Source organism: Saccopteryx bilineata, chromosome 7, assembly GCF_036850765.1.
Source record: "Saccopteryx bilineata isolate mSacBil1 chromosome 7, mSacBil1_pri_phased_curated, whole genome shotgun sequence".
NCBI lineage: Eukaryota > Metazoa > Chordata > Mammalia > Chiroptera > Emballonuridae > Saccopteryx > Saccopteryx bilineata.
The window spans coordinates 6,433,581-6,458,555 of record NC_089496.1 but is presented as its reverse complement, the minus strand read 5'-3'; the positions used below and the strand labels follow the sequence as shown (position 1 = coordinate 6,458,555).

Genomic DNA, 24,975 nt, shown 5'->3' with positions numbered 1-24,975 from the left:
CTTAAAGTTAAAATCATGTAGAATAATACTATAACTATACATGTATTTATGTACAACAAACATATTAACATCACAAGTATCTTAGGAATTATAGATATTAAATTCCATTTAGAGGTTATGTCAGGTGACAGGGGAATGGTTTCAGAGCATTTCAGGAGCACCTGTAAAATGTTTTTTATTAAAAAGAAAATCTGAAGTCCATATAACAAAATGTTCAGGTTACCTGTAAAATGCTTTTTATTAAAAAGAAAATCTGAAGTATATATAACAAAATGTTCAGTTTTGATAAAACTGGATAATAACAACATGGGTGTTAAACTATTTTCTATAATTTTCAGCAAGTTTTAAATATTTTATAATAAAAATTTTAAATTAATTTAGTAAATTATATCCTTTTATATTTTATGTTTTAGCTTTTGTGTTACTTTAGAATTCATGATTATTTCTCTAGTCAGGTATGCTTAGGAGAAAAACAAATAATAGTATGAGTTTTAAAGTCTCTATTTGTTTTGTACTTTGATATCAAGTTGATGAGATCATGGGAAATACATATTAAAGATAAGTTTCATAATATAATGAACAGTAATTAAATTATTTTTTCAAGTTCTGAAAAATATTTTATATCAAAATGGAATTTAGTGTCAAGAGCAAACTCATAGTTTCATTAAATTTCTAGACATTTATATATATATATATATAAATAGTCCGTATTATTGAAATATCTTCAAAAGGATGTATTAGTTACCATCTTTCCTTAATCTATAAATATGAAAAAAGGTATAATTTTTCACATGCATATTTTAGTAATTTTTTCAACACATCTGGCAAAAGCTATTGAATGCTGACTCTGTATGAGGAGCTGTGCTTTCCTACCGAGAAATACTGACTTAATTGTTTTGACATATCATTATATGATTCACAAATGAAAAGCACTTTATAAAGTGAGCACATTAAAATAAAAACAGCTAACATTTATTAAATGCTTACTTTATCTCACAGTTCTAAATGCTTTTAACGTGGTAACTCATTTAATCTTAACATCAAGTCTATGAGGTAGGTATCATTTATCATTCTATTTTATAGATAAAACAACTGAAGCACTGAAGAATAAAGGCACGTTGGGAAGAGGGGATAGTTATGAATTTTTAGGACTACAGTTCAAATACAGGGACACTGGATGTTCCTAAACGTATGTGACATAAACTCCATTGACTAGGCTCACCATGAGGTGTGAGTAAGCCACCGATTTTCTTAATTGCAGGCTTTATTATTTGAAGTGCCTCATTCATCTTCTTTAAATTCTTGTGATTTAAAGATCGTTATGTCAATTTGAATTTACATATTTCTTATTAAATATACATATTTCATATAGATAGTATAAATTACAAATGATGTTAGTGTACATATAACATATTAAAAAATTAGGTAACTTTAAGTTGCCTAGGAAAATTCTGAATGATATATCCTTATAGAATTAAGGATAATTACTGTAAATATTAATTTTTTCCCAGATATACTCAAATAAACCAGGTTGTTTGGGAAAAATTTATATGTCATTTTAATAGAGTATATTAATCTTTTTAGTGACTGTGATTCCATAATTCTCTCCAGACTCATGGTATCGACTGCCTTTAGGATTAACAGAGGTAAAGACACCTTATTCCTAAGCGCCCCCCACCATCCCTGGTTGCCCCCTGTAAATGCCTATGAAATCCTTTGCAGTTTTTTTGCCCGTGAGTTTCATGACACACAGAAACCACCAGACAAAACCATTCCTGTAGTAATGCTCGTTTTTAATCATTATCATGTACTGACCGTCTTGAGCATGATCTCACTGGGCTGTGCTGCCACATTACACAATTGCAAACTCCACAATTCTATGGATTTATGAGCAGGGGGATTAAATGTGAGCATAATTTCTGGTTGAAAAAAACCTGGAACTCATTTTCTTTTTTCTTCCTTGTCTAGTAAACACACTAAATTGCCTTGTGGGAAGATTAAGGACAATCAGGCCCTATCTAATACCCAGAGAAGTTTTCTAATGAGGAGTAAATATAAGTCAGTTTATTAATTTTGACTAATTTCTTTTCTCTTTCTTCTTTTTTAAAATATTTCCCCAAAGTTAGAAGAGAGGAGGCAGACAGACTCCTGCATGCACCTGACCAGCATCCAGCCGGCATGCCCACCAGGGGGTGATGCTCTGCCCATCTGGGGCGTTGCTCTGCTGCAGCCTCAGCCATTCTAGCACCTGAGGCGGAGGCCATGGAGCTGTCCTCTGCGCCCAGGCCAACTTTTACTCCAATAGAGCCTTGGCTGCAAGAGAGGAAGAGAGAGACAGAGAGAGGAAGGAGAGGGAGAAGGGTGGAGAAGCAGATGGGCGCTTCTCCTGTGTGCCCTGGCCGGGAATCAAACCTGGGACTTCCACAGGCTGGGCTGACGCTCTACCGCTGAGCCAACTGCCAGGGCCTCTCTTTCATTTCTTTTTTATTATTGGGCAGTCAGATATGCTTTTAAGACAGGAAGGAAAAAAGTATTTAAAATACAATTATCCTACCTTAAGACAGCTAAAATCTGTTCTCTGAGTTTTTTTTTTTTTAATTCAAAATAAATACTGAGAATGAAGAATGGAATATGATGGTTTCTTTGTACTTGACCCTTATAAAATTATTCAAAATATTTTAGGTCCTCATTTAAAAATTATTTGTTTTTCCTTTACTGGAAATATATACATATTCCTCTTTAATGCAAAAGTATATGTCTGATAAATATAATTTTTCCTAAATTAGTCTTGTTTTAGGTTAGAAAGATGTGCAGAGCATATCCAACCGTACAAGCTCTGTTTTTCTGTGCAATAGTTTGTTTATGGAGCATCACTTTTTTGTCCTCTCTGCTTCCTGAGGTCAAAGACAATGGCCGTATTGTTAACTCTAACCTCAGCACTCAGTGCAGTGTCTGGAGCAGTTTGTGCTAAAAAAAGTTTTTTGAATGCACCCTTATAACATTCTTGTGCTTTATTTCACTTTAAAATATATTACAATAAAATAATTTTTGGCCTTCTACTTGTAAATAAACACAACATCTGTGTCTCCTTTACATAGGTCATGTAGGAAATCACTTACGCTGAGGACGGTGTTTAGAGAAAGTCCTGCAGGTATCAGGTTTACCGGAACCACAATAGCTAAAATCAGCTTCAGCTGTAGCAAGATCTCATGAATGTGAACAATATCTACTTTGTCCAACAGTGTAATGAGAGAAAACCAGAATGAGATCTTTCAGATAATCTTATTTCTATTCCTCAATTATCCAGGGACAAATATGGAGTTTGTCGACTCTTGAGGCTCTTTATTTGTTTTTCTTTTGCCTCATCAGCCTGACACTAGGGCTTTCTGAGCTTATGGGTGTACTGATCAGAGAGTAGAAAGAGAAAAAGGAAGAAGACTAGAAAAGTGGACCAGTAAAATGCTTATTAGTTATGATCTATATTTTTTAGTTTTAAAAGTAATGGATGTATTACATTTTATTATTGAAGAAAAGAAAGATGTTTAGTTTTGTATATAGTATTATTGTAAAATAATTTGTTATAATCTAGTGGCCTAAGTATTCTGTATCTCTTTATTTTTCACAGAGATGACTGACCATTGGCTACGTGAAGCTTATTCAGCATTTATTTAATAAGCAGTCATTTATTGAGAATTTAATAACTACCATACATGATGCTTATCACTTTGTTGTATTACTCATGTGTTTCACAAACAGCCTGGGAGGGGGCTATTGTAAGTCCTATCTAGCAGAAGAGGAAAGAATTTTAGAGAACCTCACAACTTGTACTTGGCAGGGCTGAAATTCAAATCCAATTCTTTAGTCTTTACTCACTGGCCTCTTCAGCCTAACTTAAAATGTCATTACCTCGTCATTAAATTCTCATATTGACATAACTCAGAGATGATAGAAGTGACTTCTAAATGAAAGATATGGTAAGAAAGTGATTTTCAGATCTTCTAAATTGTAATCCAACACAACCTAGACTATTTCAATTATTATTTACACTCATAAAACGTGTTCTCTTCTAAGTTAAATATAGATACCTATTGTCCTTCTGACAATGTTCGCTACCCATCCCCCGCCCAGTTTCTCTGGGTATAAGATAGAAAAGTTATGAATAAAGTGATTGATAATGTCTGTTCTAAATTGACATTATCTCTTTGAAACAACTAACTTGCACATGAGTCTGAGCGATTGGGATGTCATCCCGACATGAGAAAGCCAGTCATAACAAGTGACCTTTCACAGTATCATATTTTACTATTTACCATAATTATCTGGCTTCAAGGGAACAAAAATGTTTCTGGGCAATAGAAAGGCTATAGTAACTAATCTTATTCTTTAAAATATTTAAATTTTTTGTCTATAAAAATCAGAAACAGCTTCTTTTGAGCACAGCTTGTCAGGGTTAATTAAAATGTCAAATTTCAATGTAACTGACAAAAACAAATCCTATACCATTAATATTCTGGGTGGGATTAAAATTACCCTCATCCTATTGCTACAGATGGCACAAGATTCTTCTCAACTACATACTACATTTAATTTATAATGGAAAGAGACGGGCAAGAGAATGCTTTTGGCTAGGGATCAAGAGATAGTCTTAACTGAAAATGTAATGATGCAACATGTTATGAGCTCTATCAGAAAACAGTTTCTGACTATTGGGAAACAAAGAATGCTCATATGCTGTTGCTAATACACTAAAAGAGGCAGATTACGACATTTCTATATTGCACAGCAATCATTTTACGGTGCAGAAGGCATGGAAATGGTTCAATATAAGGGTCTAAGTGAGAGATAAAGACCAGACAACAGTTGTCTTTAAGATGAGATATACACCTAGAACTAGACATCCAGATCAGTCAACTTCTTTTGCAAAATGACTCTAGATTTTTTTATTTATAACAGAAGACTCAAGAAAACTTAAGGCATGATTATCACAAGAAGCTACATAAATTTGTGTAAAAATTATGAATAAAACTTTAGTTATGTCTAATTTCAGGGTGATATTTTCTTATTCATACCCTTCTATGTTTTTAACAATTTCTTTTTTTTAAATGTTAATGATTTTAAATTTACTTGTTAATTTTAAAGGGAGGGGAAGGGAGAGAAAAAGAGAGAGAAATATCAATCTGTTCCTGTATGTGCCCTGACCGGGGATCAAATCTTGCAACCTCTGTGTATCGAGATGATGCTCTAACCAATCAAGCATTTTAGCCAGGGTTGTTTTTTAAATATTTTCTAGTTTCCTATGTTTTCCTTCACACTGTGCTAAAGCTACTTAGTAATGTGGTTGGAACAAGTTTCTGTTAGCTTAACTCAACAGATATCAAGATAGAGAAAAAATAAAAATTGCAGCCCAAGTGCAACTGCAGGTGTATGTACACAAAAAGTAAAAAAACAGAAGAAAACATAAAACAAACCTCTAGACAGTACAGCATAGCTTGACATTAAAGAGAACCAACTCTACCTTGCATTCTGGACAACCATGACTTGACTGCATTGATCCCAAGCGCACAAGTGAAGGATACCACAGGAAGTAGGAAAGACAGAAAGAAAAAAGTTAGGAACAGAAATCAGGAAGAAAATATGAGAATAATAATTAGAGGAGCTATACCATAACATACAAGTGACATGGGACAAAAAATAATCATAGAACTAAAATGAAAATAATACTTCACAAGTGCAATAAAGCCCCAAGGCCTTGGTTAATGTAATAATTATGAGTAATTTAATAAAGGGCTAGAAATTAAATAGGAGCAGCATGTTAGTTGCATTTGGGCCAAATCCCACCAAGGAGAAATGTTTTCTTTGACAAATTGCATGAGGATGGCTTTAGGAGGGAAACTCACTCTTCATTTCACTCTAATTCCCACCTTACCCTGTTATCTCATAATAAACTGACATATTTATGTAACCTGCCTGCCCTTTCTGGTTCTTCAAGTTTTCAATAGTCTAATTGAAACATAATCCTGTAATAAATAAAATATAGGCACTCTTATATTGTTTAAAAGGTGATACTCCAGGATATTATTAAAGATGGAAAATAAAAGACTTTTATTTTAAAATTCACTAGCCAATGTTAATTAGAGATACACCTTGGGCAATGATTTCTTCTTATCCTATTACATTGTGATTAAATAACACCGAAGGTCTAATGACTCCAATCAAAGGCAGCAGGAAGTGTTTGTTGTTATACCCATGTTTAAATCATGTAGCCAAATTAGAGTTATAACTAATACATCAATCAGGAAACTAAATCTCAAAGAATTGGTGATCTGCCTGTGGTGATATAATTACTACGGAGTAGATTCAGGTACAATGTATGACTTCAGTTTGGATCCTGATCAAACACACCAACTAGAGTTATGAACATGCTTTTGTATGATATGAATGCTTTTAAATTTGTTGAGGTTTGTTTATGGCCTAGAACATAGTTATCTTGGTGAATGTCCCATGTACACTTGAAAAGAATGTATATTCTGCTATTTATGAATAAAATGTCCTATAAATATCAATTAGGTCATCAAACCAATTGGGAAAATATCATGAGGCAATTAGGGAAATTAAGGAATTATTTATAAAGTTAAAAGCTATTATGGTTATATGTGATACTATGATTATTTTTGAAGTGAGTTTTATTTTAGAAATATATGCTAAAATATTTGCAGAAAAAAGTTACAATAGTTGACATCTACTTTAAAATAATCTGTATGAAGGTCTATATGGGACAAAATGAGACATGACTGCTGGGAAGGAACTGTTGGAGCTGTCATGGGGGTGTATGGTAGGTCACTCTAATATTCTCTCTACTAGGTACAAGAACTGAACATTTCCCAGTAGAAAGCAATATTTGAATGTCAGTTCACAAATTAAACTTAAAAAAATGAACAAAAAGATAACCAGAATTTTCAAGTTACCGGTCCAAAATTTTTGTTGATTACTTACGATTCCATTACGCTACTTTGGCTAATAAAAGTTGTTCACATATGGTGTAACAATTTGTTCAGTTCAAATTACTGTTTTGAAGCCGTCTTGAGAACTGATTTATATATCAGAAGACAGCAATTTGCATTTATGTGTGAAAATTAAATACCTCAAAAAAACACTTGCTTTATATGGTTTATATATCACACAACAGATTCAGAGACAATTTTCATTTATTTACCAAAGTCAACATTTCAACTATTATTTTTTTTCTTTAATTTATTAGTGTTTTTAAAACACTTGGTTGAGCCTGACCAGGCAGTGGCACAGTGGATAGAGCGTCAGACTAGGATGCGAGGACCCAGGTTCAAGACCCCGAGGTCGCTAGCTTGAGTGCGGGCTCATCTGGCTTGAGCAAAGCTCACCAGCTTGGACCCAAGGTCGCTAGCTTGAGCAAGGGGTTACTCAGTCTGCTGAAGGTCCGCAGTCAAGGCACATATGAGAAAGCAATCGATGAACAACTAAGGTGTTGTAACGAAAAACTGATGATTGATGCTTCTCATCTCTCTCCATTCCTGTCTGTCTGTCCCTATCTATTCCTCTCTCTGACTCTCTCTGTCAATGTAAAAAAATAAAAAAATAAATAAAACACTTGGTTGAAATATGCATACAAATAAGGATACATCAACTAATCAATGAACATTTAGCATACTGAATACTCGTGTCCTATAAAATAAAATACTAATTTACAAGTCCTTGAACATTGAGTCATCAAGCGGATGATCCTGCACTCTAGCCGGCAACCCTGCAGTCAAGCCGGTGACCTTGGGCTTTTGAACCAGGGACTTCTGTGTTCTGCACCGATGCTCTATCCACCATGATGTTTTTTATCCACTAACATGTTTTTTATAATTATACAAAACAAGTATGCTATGGCTATGTTGAAAATTAGATAATTTAGATGAATCAAACTTTATCTAAATGAAAGGGTCTTTTGGCATTGGCATAAAACTAAATTCTGTTTGATGATGTTTTTATCAATTAACAAAAGAAATATATTTCAAAGGGGAAAATTTCATAAGAAAAAATACTAACATGTTTTTTATAATTATACAAAACAAGTATGCTATGGCTATGTTGAAAATTAGATAATTTAGATGAGTCAAACTTTATCTAAAATTTTATAATTAAAATCACCACTGGCCAGGCTGATTTTGCATTTTTGCCAGTCTGATTAATAAACAGGTAGTTAAAGTCACAGGCTTTTGGAGTTGGCTGTCTGGATTCAAAATCTCAGCTCTCTACACTAGTTTTTCAAACTAAATTCATTCTGTTAGTCCCTTGACCTAGACATGTCATTGACCTTTAACTTTTAATAAAAGTAGAGGTGGAGGCAGGAAATGCATAATAAATCAGATAAAATGTCTGGGTACTATATACATAGTAAAAAACAAAGGCCGTTCTTGTTACTTTAACCTGAGTTTGCTGGAAGACTTGCAAAAAATACCAGGTACATCTCCCCAGCCTCACAGTCCCAAAGCCTCCACTGGTCCACTCATTGGGCATGCGTTCCATTCCTGAGACAGCTGTTCCAGAACCCACGCTCTCAGCTGCATATCCAAGGAGGCCTGCCTAGCTAGCGGGCTGCTGCCTCTTTGCAGGCACTCTTCCAGACACTGGATCTCCCGCCCAGCTACAAGCAGAAGCCACAGGAGACTTCCATTTTACCAAAACTTGTAGCTAGGTCCCGTGAAACCCAAGCATCACGCATTTCCACCAGGGGTGGGGTGGGTCTGAAGTAGCAGGGCTGGGCTTGCTATGCTCCATCCTCAGCGATATTCCAGGGCAAACACTTGAGGACATATAAGTCTGGCACCAGAGTTTAGACTTAATTTAATCTTTTAAATGATTTTACAGACTGTCTGATTGGTCATAGCAAGAGTAGTTTCCAGAATCAAATCACTGCTGTGCTCTCTCTCATCAGGGCTGGTTTTATTATGATCAAAGGCTCTCCTAGAACACTTTAAGGCTTAATTACAAATTTAAATTCTACCTTATCTACTAGTTATAAATAAATAAATATGGTATGTGGGTAAAATTAAAGAAATGATAGTAAAATCTTAAAGTTAAAAGACTAGCAGATATTGCATCACTATTTTTTAATCCAGGGGATGCAGTACTTAGAAGATACTATTCAATTCCTCACCCTCTACCGGGAAGCAGGTACACTTTAACGAAGGGGTCGGAGTAGCCGTTGTTGTCTCGAGGGACGAGGTTTCTTGCTTGGAGAATATGTATTATGAGATTTCCAAGATCATAATTGATTTGAAGCTTAAAGAAACAAACATATTTAGTGAAGATTAATTTTTGTTTTAAAACATACATTATTATTCAATATTTTGTAAGTTCTTTGTTGTGGTTACTCTTACAAGAAGCATGAACCTGCATTTCCACTTTATTTGAAACTGAACAGACCAGTAAATGTCTAATTTAACTAGGAGCTCCCAGGCACATGTCAGTTACCAGCAAAAGTACTGTTCCTTTCTTCTTCAGTTAAAGTTCCTGGCCTGCCTAAAAGTCATTTAGAAAGAAAATCATATAGTGAATTCCAGTTGCATTTTTAAATTAAATACTCTTAGGAAAATAGTAAATGTTTAACATTCATCAATGCAATTATCAGAATTTACAAAATAAGTTCACTAGTTAAAAAATTTATTAGAAACGTCTTTTGTATTTCACCAATTAGCAGTGGGTGGAATAACAATTTAAAAATAAAGCTATCACTACTGAAAAGCAAGAATATTTTAGAATGTGTAAAATTTATCTCTTACTATGTTACATTATGTTATGTTAAACCTATAGCTTTTCTTTCTGTTCTACCTACTTTTCTAGTAGAGAGACTAAGATAATCTTGTTCTCTTATTTTGGGAGATGAAGAGAAGAGGCATTGCCTCATAAATGTTTTATGGCTATTGCGAAATTGTCATTGAATAGTAAAATATTTATATATTTTTCTTTTTTTTCAGTGAGCAAGAGAGAGGCAGACAGACAGACAGACAGACAGGAACAGCAGACAGGAAGGGTAAGAGATAAGAAGCATTAATTCTTCATTGCAGCACCTGCGTTGTTCATTGATTGCTTCTCATATGTGCCTTGACAGGGGGCTCCAACTGAACCAGTGACCCCTAGCTCAAGTTGGTGACTTTGGGCTCAAGACTTCAACCTTGGGCTTCAAGCCAGTGTGACCTTTGGCCTCAAGCCAGCGACAATGGGGTCATTTCTATGATCCCATGCTCAAGCTGGATGAGCCCACGCTCATGCTGATGACCTTGGGGTTTTGAGCCTGGGTCCTACGAGTCACAGGCTGATGCTCTATCCACCGCGTCACCACTTGGTCGGGCAAGATTTATATTTCTAATAAATATTTGAGAAGCCTGCATAATTTAAAATAACTGAATTAACAATTTTTTCTCCTTCGAAATTGAAAGAGTCTTTTGGCATTGGCATAAAACTTAATTCTGTTTGATGGTGTTTTTATCAATTAACAAAAGAAATATATTTCAAAGGGGAAAAATCCATAAGAAAAAATACTAACATGTTTTTTATAATTATACAAAACAAGTATGCTATGGCTATGTTGAAAAATAGATAATTTAGATGTCAAACTTTATCTAAAATTTTATAATTAAAAAAATTCTTAATTTTAGCATAATTTCGATCTGGTTATGTTTTGTGGGGGAAAAAAATCGTCAACTGTGTTTCTCAATACAGAAAAGCTCAGAGTCTGATCATCACGAAAAGCCATGTGAAACATAAACAAAATGCCCTGAGAAAGAGGAGGGAGGAGGCTCAGGACCGCAGGTACGGAAACATGCAATTACAAGTGCCCCCTCGTCCGCTGCGGGGCTTGCTTCCAGAGCCCCCTGCGACAGGCAAAACCCGTGAAATAGTGACCTTATATTTACTGTATAATTTATATATATTTTAAGGCTTTATAAACCCTCCCACACTCTTATAAACCTTTCCCACACTGTTACTAACCTTTCCCACTCGTATAAACACTTCCGATGCTCTTAAACACCTTCTACACTCGTAAACCTATGTAATTTTAACATATAAAATTCTATATGGGTACTCACCAGTGAATGCTAATGTTTTAATTAATATTTTTTATATTGCTTTCAACTTTTTAGGCTAGAAAATGCTTATTTTACCACAAAAATAATTAAAATAATAAATATATAAAAATACCTATATACTGCAGAACCCCATGATACAAAATTAGATACATACAATTTTAAGATCTGCAATACAGTGAAACCGTGAAAAGTGAACCACGATATGGCGAGGCATGACTGTATTCTGATATTAATTTCATTGAGATTTAGAACAGCTTCCTAATTTTTAAGGAGAAATTCTTCCCTATTTGTTCCTTCCTCTGCCAGCCTTCAAGTCCACTTTTAACTGATAAGGCACCAAAACTACTTTTTTCTCAAAATAATTTATTATTGAATTAAAAACTTGCAGGCTTCGCAAAAAAAAAAAAATGCTTTTCAAAATTTACTGTGTAGGGCCTTAGAGAACGTTGCTCAGAGGTTACTTCCAAGACAGAAGGGGATATCTCCAGGAATCCTCAACCAGAGCTATTAAAGCGCTTGCAGATTCATTGGTTGTGTTAATGAAGTTTTATTTAGAATAAGGTTTTGCTACCCGAGAGTTAAGAGGAATGTTGGTAGTGTAAATTGCCACTATAGAATGAAATATTACTGCTCAAAGGAAACAAAAATAACATAAGAGCAAACAACAACAAACCAAATGAAACAGCTAATAGTGGTCCATGGGTGAGGTTTTTAAAAAAAAAATTGGAGAGAAAATATGAATCAGAATAGGTTTTTGTTGTTGTTTTGTTTTGTTTTCTGCTAGTGAAATGAAGGATCAGAGGCTGGTTTCCAGACGTGGGAAATAGCTGTGTGTCAGGAGATCTCTAGTACGTACCCACCAGGCTCCATCCTGACGTGCCGTCTTTGCACTTTTTCTCTATTTCTACTGTCACTCTTATTTCTGCTTTAATCCGTGTGTGCCTAGATGATCACTTAATTGATAACTTTGTGGGTCCACCCATCATGTATTTTCTGTAGCCACTGCTGTATGACTTTTTACCACACTGTCCTTCCCATTAGTCTTCCTTGCTCCAGAATATTTACTGATCACCCTACTCTGTGGTAGCTACCTCCCTCGGCTTATGTTCAAGGTTCTCTTTCATTTAGTCTTAACTCATCTACAGAAACATTTCATGGCAGCCAAGCTGACCTTTCATTTCAGGACTTGCTGCCAGCAGAGCCTTTCCTTGTACCGATTCTTCTTCCAGAAACCCCCTCCTTTCACTGTGCTGATTCTCTAACTAGTTCAAATCTGTCGCTCTTTGTGGTGTCTTTCATCACAATTTCCTCCGGAATTTGTTGGAGATGCAGCTTAGACTTACTGTTCTCATTTCCTTATCTATAACTTATCTTCAAAGTAATTATTCTATATTTTATATTGTGTTAATTCTTTCTACATGACATTTGTTATATACCCTAAATTATAATTTGGTATCATCCAAAGCAGTTTTTCTAATATTATTTTTATTATGACCCACAGTAGGAAATACATGTTAAAATATATTGCACAAACACAGAAACACACATATATAGAACTGAAAAAGAGTGACTTACACTACCCTTCTATTTTTTTTTTGTCAAAATCCACCAAACTGATTTTATAAATTACAAACTGGTTATGACCCCCAGTAAGAAAACAGCTCTACAAGAATGTTCAATTATTTAACAATTGTTAATCAGAGAAAGAAATGAGGATTAGCATTAACTCACAAAACTCTTGAAGAGAAAACTTCAAATTTCCAGAAGAATCTGTCATGTTTGAAACACATTCAACAAGTATAAAGTAACTGAGGCATAAAGCATATTAATACTATACAGGTATCAGGAAGATTTTAATGTATAGAATTCCATAAATACAGTCTATGAAACATGTATTTGTATTAAAATACTATTCTATGTAACTGTATTTTTCCTTTAGAGATCTATGTGTTATAAAACAGAAAAAAGTTCTAACAGTTTTTACAACTTCAATAGACCAGGAGGAAAAAACAAGAAAAAAATAGTATAATTATTTTAAAAAAAATTTTCATACCTGAATTTCCCCCATAATTGGATGAGAGACAACCTTTGTTGCATCAGTAGGCTGTAACATTAAAAAGATACATTATCATAATAGCTAAAGCTTTCAGAGAATTTACCATTCCAACTTCCTTCTGAAATTAACTTCTATTTGGTCAGAATACACTGCCTAGAAAATATACTTCACCCATTGTCTGCTTCAGATTATGTTGTCTGCTTATAATTCTCATTATGTGTTTAGTTTTATGGGTACATAAATCTACTTTTCATTTTGTTAAGCCTGTTTCAAAGCTATAATTTTATACCTGCAATAATGTATTTTCAATTACTTAAGGAAATGAACCCTTTTGGTTTAAAGTACTCCATTTAAATATTTACAGGATTTAGAGATCTAAAGATATTATTTTTATACAATGACTGCCTAGGAGACAGAAGTTATAAAAGGCCATCCTTGTTATACTTTGTTGGATGCTCAACCCTCCCTGTTCTCTTCTAGACTGAAGTACTCAATCAGGCAATCATTCAATTATAATTCCATCCCATTCTATTTAAGATCATTAATTTATTTACTTTTTATTGATTTTATCTATTCATTTTTAGAAAGAGGAGAGAGAGAAAAAGAGAGAGAGACAGAAAGAAAGTGGGAGGAGTAGGAAGAATCAACTCCCGTTTGTGCCTTTATCAGGCAAGCTTAGGGTTTCCAAATGGTGACCTCCGCATTCCAGGTTGACACCTTACCCACTGCACCAGACAGGTGAGGCCCCATTCTATTTAAGTTCTAATTTCTTTAATTAAGTCCCTTATGTTAGTAAAGCCTTGAAAACAGGAATATGATCTAGTGAACTGATTCACACTGCTGAATAAATGACTGCTGACCTGTTTTATTTCAATGGAATATTTGTAGAACAGGAGAAATGTCCCTGACCCCAGATCTTGTTGTAGAATTTCAGGCAATGTGGCATCAATAGAGGGAAATTCTTACTAAAATGGGCCAGCTTACAACCCTACAAATAAGGCTCTAATCTCCCTACATGTACATATATTGATCTTGTTTTTATAATTAACTAGAAAAGGAAAGATCATTGATATTTTGTAAGATATACTTGTTCTGCCACTTTTTTCTTTAGATTTTTACCCTAGAAATGATAATAAAAAGAAGACAACTATATTCCAGGTCTTGTTCTGTGAAACAATAATAGAAAAAAAAAACCTAACATAATCATTGGCAAAGTTATGGGGTGTGTGTTAAATTTTCTACGCCATATATTCTTTATTCACTCAGCTCATTATAAGAATGGCCATTTATTAACACTGAAACTATGCTCTGACTACAAATAATAAAATGATCTTATCAAACAATTATATTTACTCAATAATTATTTTACTATTTAAATTTGAAGAAAAAAAAAATCTAGATAAAGCAGGATCACACAAGATCCTGAAATTACTTATACCTCAATTAAAGATGGTGAGTTTCCTAAAACCAAATGTCCTTTATCTTAATAAGGAAAATTGGGGAATAACTGAAGTAAAAAGTCAACAGTGAGAAAAAAGAAAAAGCAAACTGTGATTATTGGTAACCTATTTTGTTTTTATTCTTTTATTGAATTTATTGGGGTGAGATTATTCACAAAATCATATAGGTTTCCAGTGTACAACTGAATAAAACATCATCTGCACACTGCACTGTGCACCATGACCCCAAGCACTGTCTCTTCCCGCCCCCTCCCCGCACATGCTCACTTCCATCTACTCCCAAGCCCCTTTCCCTCCGGCTATCACCACACTGTGTCTACGTAGCTATCTGTCTTTTTGCTTAATCTCTTCACCTTCTTTTATCCAGCCCTGCAATACTCCTCCTCTGTGGCAGCTGTCACAGAGGACGTGATCCATGCCTTTGTTTCTATTTTGTTTGCCAGTTTATTTTGTTCATTAGATTACATATATAAGTGAGATAATGTATTATTTGTCTTTCTCTGACTAACTTATTTCACTTAGCATAATATTCTCCAGGTTTATCCATGCTGTTGCAAAAGGTAGGGGCTGGATGGGTGTGTGTGAAGGAATTGAGCAAAAAAGGTCTCATAGACACAGACAGCAGTGTGGAGATTGCCCAGGGTCCAGCAGCACAAGGAGGGGTGGAGGAGGGGACAGGGGTAATAGAGGGCAGTGAACGAAGAGCTGACTTGCGGAGAGGGTGGTGAACACACAGTATGCAGTATGGAGATATGTTGTGAAATGTGAGCCTGAGATCTGTAATTATGTTAACTAGTGTCACCTCAACAAATTCAATTTAAAAATGTAAGATTTTTGGTCCTGGCCAGTTGGCTCAGTGGTAGAGTGTCAGCCTGGTGTGCGGGAGTCCTGGGTTCGATTCCCAGCCAGGGCACACAGGAGAAGCGCCCATCTGCTTCTCCACCCCTCCCCCTCTCCTCCCTCTCTGCCTCTCTCTTCCCCTCCTGCAGCCGAGGCTCCATTGGAGCAAGGTTGGCCCGGGCACTGAGGATGGCTCCATGGCCTCTGCCTCAGGCGCTAGAGTAGCTCTGGTTGCAACAGAGCGACACCCCAGGTGGGCAGAGCATCAACCCCTGGTGGGCATACCGGGTGGACCCCGGTCAGGCACATGCGGGAGTCTGTCTGACTGCCTCCCTGCTTCCAACTTCAGAAAAATACAAAAAAAAAAAAAAGTAAGATTTTTTTATTGCTGAGTAGTATTCCATTGTGTAAATGTACAGTACCACAACTTTTTTTTATTCACTCATCTACTGTTTCCAGATCTTGAGAATTGTAAATAATGCTGCAATGAAAATAAGAATATGTATAGTCTTTCAAATTAGTGGTTCAGATTTCTTTCAATATATTCATAGAAGTGGGATTGCTGGGTCAAAAAGAAGTTCTCTTTTTAATTTTTTTGAGGAAACTCCACATTGTCTCCCACAGTAGCTACTCCTAAGAATACAGTACAAGGGTCCCCACTCCTCCACATCCTCACCAACACTTGTTGTTTGTTCCTTTATTGAATATAACCATTCTGACAGGTGTGAGGTAATATGTCATTTTAGTTTTACTTTGCATCTCTCTGATGATAGTGATATTGAACATTTAAAAAATGTCTTAAATTTTATCAACTGTGTTTTATTCTCGTATTTTTTATGGTTTTGTGACTTACATTCGAGTCTTTAATCCATTGTGAGTTTTTCTCCTGTGTTGAGTTTACTCTTATGCTTGTGAATGGTATATGTTGGTGATCGAGTTTCTCCCAACATCATTTATTGAAGCGACTGTCTTTATCCTATTGTATGTTCTTGTCTCCTTTGTCAAATATTAATTGACAATAAAGGCATGGGTTTATTTCTGTGTTCTCAATTCTGTTCCATTGATCTATATGCCTATTCTTGTGCCAATACCATGCTCTTCTGATTACTATGGCCATGTAGTATAGTTTGATATCAGGTAGTTTTATTTTTTTTAACAGTCATAGTTTATTTGGCAAGATCACATAAACCTAACTAGATTTAACACAGAGAATAATCATATGGACTATTATTAGTTGTTCAGGGATATGGCCGGGAACTCATAAGGATGCAGAGGGATATTTTAAATTATGGAAAGAAAAAGAACATTATCTGTTGGACACCAGCCAAGCTATTAGTTATACAGGTAGTTACATGTCAAGATTAGAGACACTACTTTTTTCCCCACAGTGATGCCATATCTTAGTGAAGCTGGTCTTTGATCATTGTGGCAATAAAATATGTACTACAAGAAAATCAGAGAAATCAGCATGGAACAGAAAATGGAAGTGTTAGTGTCTAAGTCTGACTCCATAGCCTAATAGGTTCACATATCCCACTGATACACTTTTTGTTATTAACAGTGAAATGAATATTCATATTTCATCTTATGTGTATTTTTTAATGGTTACTAAGATGTTTAAATATGAATGCTAATTAAATTATTTGGATCTAACTACTTAATAATTAAAGCTATTTTAGGTACATTTGGGCACCATGGAAGAATTACTAGGAATGTTAAGTGTGCCACAACCAGCAAAGTTTGGAACATCAAGGATCTATATTGTTCATAAACCATTTAAAAACTAATAAGCACTTTCATTGAATTATTTCTTTATACTATGACTTAGAAAAAATTATTCATATGTTAAGATAAAATGAAGAAAGTTTGGTTATAATTCCAGAGACAATATAGTTTAAGGCCTAAACAAACATTTTGAAGATAAATATTACATTGTTAGTTTAAGCAAGATAACTTAAAATAGTCTTAGATACATGGCTTATATAAATTTAAAATGTATTTTCATATTTTACCTACATTTGTTCAGAAATAATCATTTATTCTAGTGCATTAATAGATTGATAATTACTTATAATCTTTTAAAATGTTTAATAGATGATGTTCTAAACATGTAAATGTATAATTGAGCTAAACATAATTTAAATGTTTTAGTTTTAATACAATTCATTATATCAATTTTTTTAAGTGAGAGGAGGGGAGCTATCCTCAGCACCAGGGGCCACGCTCGAACCAGTTGGGCCACTGGCTATGGGAGGGGAAGAGGGAAAGGAGGAGGGAGGAAGAAGCAAACGGTCACTTTTCTGGTGTGCCCTGCCTGGGCATTGAGCCCAGGATGTCCATACACCATGCCGATGTTCTATCCGCTGAGCCACACACAGCAAGGGCCTATATGAATATTTTTAATTTACTATTTAGTCTCATACCTAATAAAAACACAAAAAAATTTAAAACTGTAATTCTCTTAATTTGTTTATATAACATTCTTCATGTGTAATTAGATCAGCACTTCTCAAACATCAGAGTGATTCACACTCACTAGGGAACTTAATGAAAGATGGAACCTTGCTTGGTCTAATCCTCAGAGTTTCTGATTCAGAAGGCCTAGGGGTGGGATCCAGAATTTGCATTTTTAACAGTTCCTAGATGATGCTGCTGCTGGTAGACTAGGAGCACACTTCAGGAACCACTGGTCTACAAAGTACACAAGTACAAGATTTGATCCATCTTTGTATCTTGGGTACTAAATACAACTCCTGATACTGAAATGATATCCAAAAATGTCTGGGGAATGAGTTGAAAACCCAAATTAATAGAGTACTTAGAAGGAAGGATAAAGATCTGTAGAGATCTTTCAGCATTATGCTTACTGTAATAATCTCCCAGTGAAAACCTTTGACCAGGCCCTTTAAGAATGAGCAGGATAGGATCCTAGGCAGAGGTGAAGCCAACATTTCAGGTAGCAAGGATACCTTCTAAACAGGCCAGTGATCCACTTAGATCACTGTATCACAGATTGGTTAGTTGGAGGATAAAGAGGAAGGAAGAGAGGTTAGTGAATGGAATTACCAATAATAAATGCCATAATGTTGATTTCTTTTTAAAAAAATGCTTTGCTAAAGGAAACTGGTGAGTTCAGGGAAAATAGAAAGTTATTAGAAAGTTACTAGAGACTTATTAGAAAATTAGAAATCTTGGGATTAAAATTCAGGAACTGATTAAACAATGAATGAAGAGAAAAGAAGCAATGATGCTCTGAAATTTTTACTTAATTTCTTGAGAGGATGGTGATGGCAATTTCTAAAATAAAAAATATCAGAATGACAGACTTGTAGAACTATAATGTGCCTTGGAAACTTTGCTGACAGTTCCTCATGTCTTTAGATTTTCTACATGGAAATATCGAGAGAGAAATTATCTGCTACATGGAGATGTTGAGAAAAGAAGTATCAGTCTAAATCAAGAGACATAAAGCCTCCATGAGGCAGCCCTTCATAATTAAAACAAAATTGCATGTTATAAAATATAATTGTTTTAAAATTTATTTTGAAATTGAGTTTAACTATTTTTTAATTAGTTTTCATAAAGCCTTAGTCATCATAATGCCTTCCTATATTTAGGTTGGGATAAATCATTTTTGATGCAATGATTAAAATCATTCTACCTTTCTTGTTGGCTTCTAAATAAAAGAGTTTTGGTTGTATCTGCTATGTTTTCCTTTTTTTTTTTTTTTTTTTGTATTTTTCCAAAGTTAGAAGTGGGAAGGCAGATAGACTCCTGCATGTGCCTGACTGGGATCCACCCGGCATGCCCACCAGGGGGCGATGCTCTGTCCATCTGGGGTGTTGCTCGGCTGCAACCAGAGCCATTCTGGTGCCTGAGGCAGAGGCCATGGAGCCATCCTCAGCGCCCGGGCAAACTTTGCTCCAATGGAGCCTTGGCTGCGGGAGGGGAAGAAAGAGCGAGAGAGGAAGGAGAGGGGGAAGGGTGGAAGGGTGGAGAAGCAGATGGGCGCTTCTCCTGTGTGCCCTGGCCGGGAATTGTCTGCTATGTTTTCATACTTAGTAAAAGAAACCTTTTTTCTGGAAGTATAGTCAATTTAACCAAGGATAGCCTATCATTCACATACATCTCACCACATAAAGAAAACCTTTATGTATGTTTAATAAAATGTTTTTTCTAATATATTTACTGACCATGAGGAGAGTTTCTCCATTAACAAGCAAATCTGAGGGAAAATTACAAACTATATTTTCATCTAATTTTATAAGGTTAAACAATTCGGTCTATGTTTCCTTTTAATTCCTCAGTAACTTTGAAATAATAATGTTAGATACATTTGTTTCAAATAAAGATTTGCATCAAGAGCAAATTTATTAGTATGGAATTAAGGATAAAATTGAACACCTATTTTTTTTTTTTTGCTTTTTCCTTCTTTCTTTTTATCCTAAATTCTCTTCATCTGTGTTTGTTTTACCTTTAAGTTACAAAATCTAATGTAATATATATCTTGAGTTTCTAAAAAGATGCAAAGCCAGGAGATGTAATGCAGATTGGCTCAGATTTATACAGAATCAAAGAAAAAACAACCAGGAAATATATAATAAGCATCAGACACATTTTCAAGTTCCTCATAATAACTGTTAAAATACTGTATGAGATGTAGATGTACGTTATCTTGATACATCTTGAATCAATTATATAGTCTGAATGGCAAACTGGTTGGTTTTGCTGCAATATATAATTAGGAAATGAGAAATCCTAAGAACACTGCAGGAATGATACTGTTTCCTAGTCTGTTATACACAAGGAACGGAAAGTCAGTCAGAGGTGGCATGGAGCACTTCTCACCTTGCTGCTGCTGTGCTTCTTCTTGCTCACTGCGGGTGACCCTGGCTGCCCAGGGCTGGGAACGGAACTGGATCCTGCTGACGTAGGACCCGAGTGAACGTGAGACCCTTTCTCGACGACAGAGGACAGAACCAGCGGTGACTGCTGTAGCGAAACCTTCTGGAGCTCCGCCGCCAACTGCTTCGGGTCAACGCCTGGAGACCTTGCTTTGTCCACTGCAACAAAATGAAACAGCTTCACACCTTCCTTAATTGATAGGTAATTAATACCATTGAACTTACTTAAGTTCTAGATGGCAGTCAAAATATTATTTACACAATAAATTAAAAAATAAACATTATTGTACCTTTATGTATCTATTTCTAAAAAAAGTCTAGAAAGCTCAAAAAAAAGGAATTGAGTTAACGAGGGAAATTGAGGTTCTTATTATGTCTTCAGAAAAATGTTTTCAATGTTTTTTTGGGGGTTTTTTTTGTATTTTTCTGAAGTGAGAAACGGGGAGGCAGAGAGACAGACTTCCACATGCACCCAACCAGGATCCACCAGGAATGCCCATCTGGGGCATTGCTCCATTGCAACCTGAGACATTCTAGTGCCTGAGCCATCCTCAGTGCCCGACCACTGTTGCTTCAGTGGAGCCTTGGCTGCAGGAGGGGGAGAGAGAGACAGAGAGGAAGGAGGGGGGAAGGGTGGAGAAGCAGATGGGCGCTTCTCCTGTGTGCCCTGGCTGGAAATCGAACCCGGGACTTCTGCACGCCAGGCTGATACTCTAACACTGAGCCAACCAGCCAGGACCTGTTTTTAATGTTTCACATAGTGAATTGCATGAAGATATAATATTCTATTTTGTACAACTAGCTATTTATCTTTCTCTAAATCTTAAATATTTTTTTCTCTAAGGAGGAAATTTCAAACAGTATACTTACATTTATGGATATGTGAAAGTCTGTTCTACTTAGTGTAGTAACCCAGACTCTCAGAATGCCAATTACAGCACAGAGTGCTTAATATATATTTGTTAAACCAAGGAATAAGTAATATTTTTATTCTTACATTGATCCAAATTTATAACCTATATTTGTTAGCTAAGAAAGAGTTAAATCTCTTCATTGTGTAGTGATGTAATTAGATGTTTTCATTTATTATAAAAAGGCAATCAAAAAGTTCAGGAATGAGTATTCTAAAACCCAGTTATGGTAAAAGAATCAAGTAATATCTAAAAATTATATAAGACCAAAAATAAATGGCTCCATGGATTACTTTGATGGCATGAATTCATTTTTAATGATTTAAAAGTGTGAACTCACAGCAAGAATTTCATATAGATTTTTTCAATGGGTCTAACATGCAAATCTGTGCTTCCATAGAATGCTAAAAATGTAGCAATGATTTTGTTTACAACTACATAAATATATAAACATCTATCAATATAGCTTTATTTTTGCCTATATCTATCTATAGCTATATCTGCCTCACTAAATGCAGATGGTTCCTAACTTACAACAGTTTGACCTAATGGTTTTTCAACTTTACAATGGTGCAAAAGTGATATGCATAATAAATTGCATGTAATATTTGACAATTTATTATAATATAGGTTTTTTAGATGATTTTGTCCAACTGTAGGCTCATATAAATATTCTTAGCACATTTAAGGTAGGCCAGTTTGAGCTATGATGTTTGGTAAGTTAGGTATATTAAATGCATTTTTGACTTAATGATATTTCCAACTTAGGATGAGTTTATTGGGGCATACTCCCACTGTAAGTAGAACAGCATCTGTCCTTCTGCATCTACACTTTTACTCCCAGTGAAAGCGCCTTGCTTTCACCTACCAGGTTTTGGTGGTTCATGAAGTTCCAGGTGCTGGGGATTTTCAGAATCTGATAGCATATTGAGGTCCCTAAAAATTAATACAAAAGATTAAGAAGGAAATTGAGGAAGCTTGAGACAAAAGGCCCTTCCCCACCTGCCCTGAATATTTTTTTCAGTAGGTAAATGAGAAGTGGTTAATGATATAAAGCAATTACAAAGCATGCTCACCCTTCTAACCAAATATATATTCGCAATGCTGTTAAAAGTCAGCTCATAAAAATGATTATTTAAGGTGAAAACTTTATGGATTAAATGTCAGTTTATTTTGAAATAATATACACATCCATGAAATCTAAATGGGTTTAGACTTTCACTTAAATGAAGCATGTTTCAATAAAAGCATGAAAGGGAAGAGCTACTGACATTAATCAGAGACAAAATTATCTGAATTCTATGCTTTAGACTTGGGTTCTGAACACGAAAAATCTATATAACTTGTATTCACTTTATTTTCTAATTACAGGAAATCTTGCTGACTGGCAAAGGTTCCACCTTAACAATTTTAAATTAAAAGAGCCATGAATAGCCAAAAAATGGAAACAAAAAGATGGGGAAAAACTCACAGTCTTACACATATTTCTGCTTCCCCACTTTGCTGACTAATGATACTCTGTACTTCTTCATAAGTTTTAGAAGTTAAAGGAATTCCATTCCATTCCAATACTTGCATCCCTAAAAAGACAAAGTCAAGTATAACATAAAAAATGTGTGCTATTTCCAGTCTGGGTCCAGAGGGCACAGGAACACTGCTTTCCATTACAAACCAACTCAGCACACCATTTCAGAGAACACAAGGGCAAAGTGCTCCGGAACATTAATACCAAAGCCACGTTTGATTTCACCAACTTACCTGAACACATAAACTGTTCTAGTAAAACATGCAAACTGTTGCTTTTGAAAGTCTATTCCGTATTACCAAACACATGCACTTTGTTCACACTACTACGAAGGACACATTATTGAATGCATACTGCTTACACTAACTTTGTGTCAGATAAATATAATTACAACCACCAAGATAACTTGTTCATGGGGAACAAGCAACTCGAGAGTGTGAGTGTGAACTTCCATATTCTATTGTGAAATAGGAGAAAATCATTAGATTTTGTTGTGAAGCTCTCCTTAAGAAACTGTTATACCTTCAACTTAGCTCAGATAAACCAATTTTCATGTGTCTTTCTTCACTGCATGCAAGACATTCTAAAGCAGAAAAAGCGGAAATGCTACAGAGAGGGCAGCTTCATGGATGTGTGAAGTCTGTGTAGTAAGTAGTACAAGACCCTTTGCTCAGAAGGTCCTATGTTTGGTTTAATGCTTTGCTGTTGCCAACCTGAAATTCTTAATAATGTTTGAACAAAGGGCTTTACAATTTCATTTGGCACTGGGTCCTGTAAATTATGTTCTGGCTACAAGGTTTTCATGTTTCTTCTCTATCTAAGAAAATAATTTTTATACAAAAAAATAGTAACATTTAATATTTCAACATTTTATATTTGGTTTCTCTGGTCCATTTTATATGAGCCGTCAAAATAATTTAGGGACAAATATTTGGCACAAATTAGATGGTTTTAACATGTGGCTACGTAAGCTGGATAAAAATTAGGTAAGACCATCCAAAGTAATAGTGCCCAAATATTGGTGAATGCTACCAGCTTTACCTGATGAAAAAATCTGTGTATGTCATACTAGGCTATAATTAAAGAAAATAAATGCCTGATAAAAATTATATTTCCAGTGACCTTCATAGATGCCTATGCAGAATTACCCACCACACAACACTGGTTTCAATAGGAAACTGTAAACATGGCATGATTGAGTCTTTAAAAGTTTTAATGATTTTGATATACATTGAAAAGCATGTTACCAGTTGCAAGCAAGGAAAATGCTTTTACTATAGTGAAATGGCAAAAGAAGTCCATAAAAATGCCCACAATAGCACAAACAAAACAGTTTTTCCATAACTTACTCCAAGAAAACTTTATCTTCAGATGGGCCTTAGGTTTATTTCAACAATCCCAGGCTGTTGTTCACATAAAATAAGAAAATTACATAAAAGACAGTGGTGATTCCACTAGAGAAAAATGTAGGACAGAGAGAGGGAAAACACACTGAAAGACACTGTTCCCCTTTTAGTCAGGAGCCAGCGTATTCTGATGAACAGACGGCTGAGTGGAAACAAACGCATGGTGTTCCAGTCCAGGAAACCGCACTGTCATTTCTCTGCAGCTGTGGATTCTATGAAAAGAAATAGCTGCATATCTTCAGGCTACTTCATTGGATTTACTAGTTGATTTTAAACATCTTAAAATCATGGGGCAAATTATAAAACATATTTATCCAGTGAAATGAAAAAATGCTTCTAGTCATAAAAAAGTAAAATTATTTAGACTAATAACACTGCTGAAGAAGTATGCAGACAAATAGGGTTTCGCCTGTTAGCCCTGTGATCATGAACTATAGGACCTGCTCCGTCCCCGCCACACGGCTAACTTTTCCATCACTCAGTTTCCCATCAGGTTGGTGCAGTACCATAGTTCCAACGGCATTTCCAGTTCTTTTATCCTTTCCTCGGCTCCAGTGGTGTGTATCAGACACGACAAGGAATGTGACTACTTGAACACAGTCATTTAAAACACCACCCCTTTGCAATGCTTCTCCAAATTACTACGAGTCCAACAAAAACTACACTAAAATAACCAAGTGATATACAAGTAACTCCTTATGAATTCATAAGACGTTTAGTAGTTGTGAGAATTAAGTATCATGTGACTTCAGACAGTATTTT

At 35.2% G+C, this 24,975-nt stretch overlaps 1 protein-coding gene across 1 annotated transcript in view; it reads right to left on the bottom strand.

The window, feature by feature from the left end:
- PCLO (piccolo presynaptic cytomatrix protein) overlaps window positions 1-24,975 on the bottom strand; it is a 479,118-nt gene that overhangs the window by 73,875 nt on the left and 380,268 nt on the right. The window contains exons 11-16 of the mRNA XM_066239334.1: window positions 22,754-22,862; window positions 22,151-22,218; window positions 20,316-20,530; window positions 13,165-13,215; window positions 9,179-9,303; window positions 5,516-5,542 (exon numbers count right to left, since the gene is read on the bottom strand). Of these exons, the coding sequence (XP_066095431.1) occupies window positions 5,516-5,542; window positions 9,179-9,303; window positions 13,165-13,215; window positions 20,316-20,530; window positions 22,151-22,218; window positions 22,754-22,862 (595 nt within the window). The remainder of the gene's footprint in view (window positions 1-5,515; window positions 5,543-9,178; window positions 9,304-13,164; window positions 13,216-20,315; window positions 20,531-22,150; window positions 22,219-22,753; window positions 22,863-24,975) is intronic.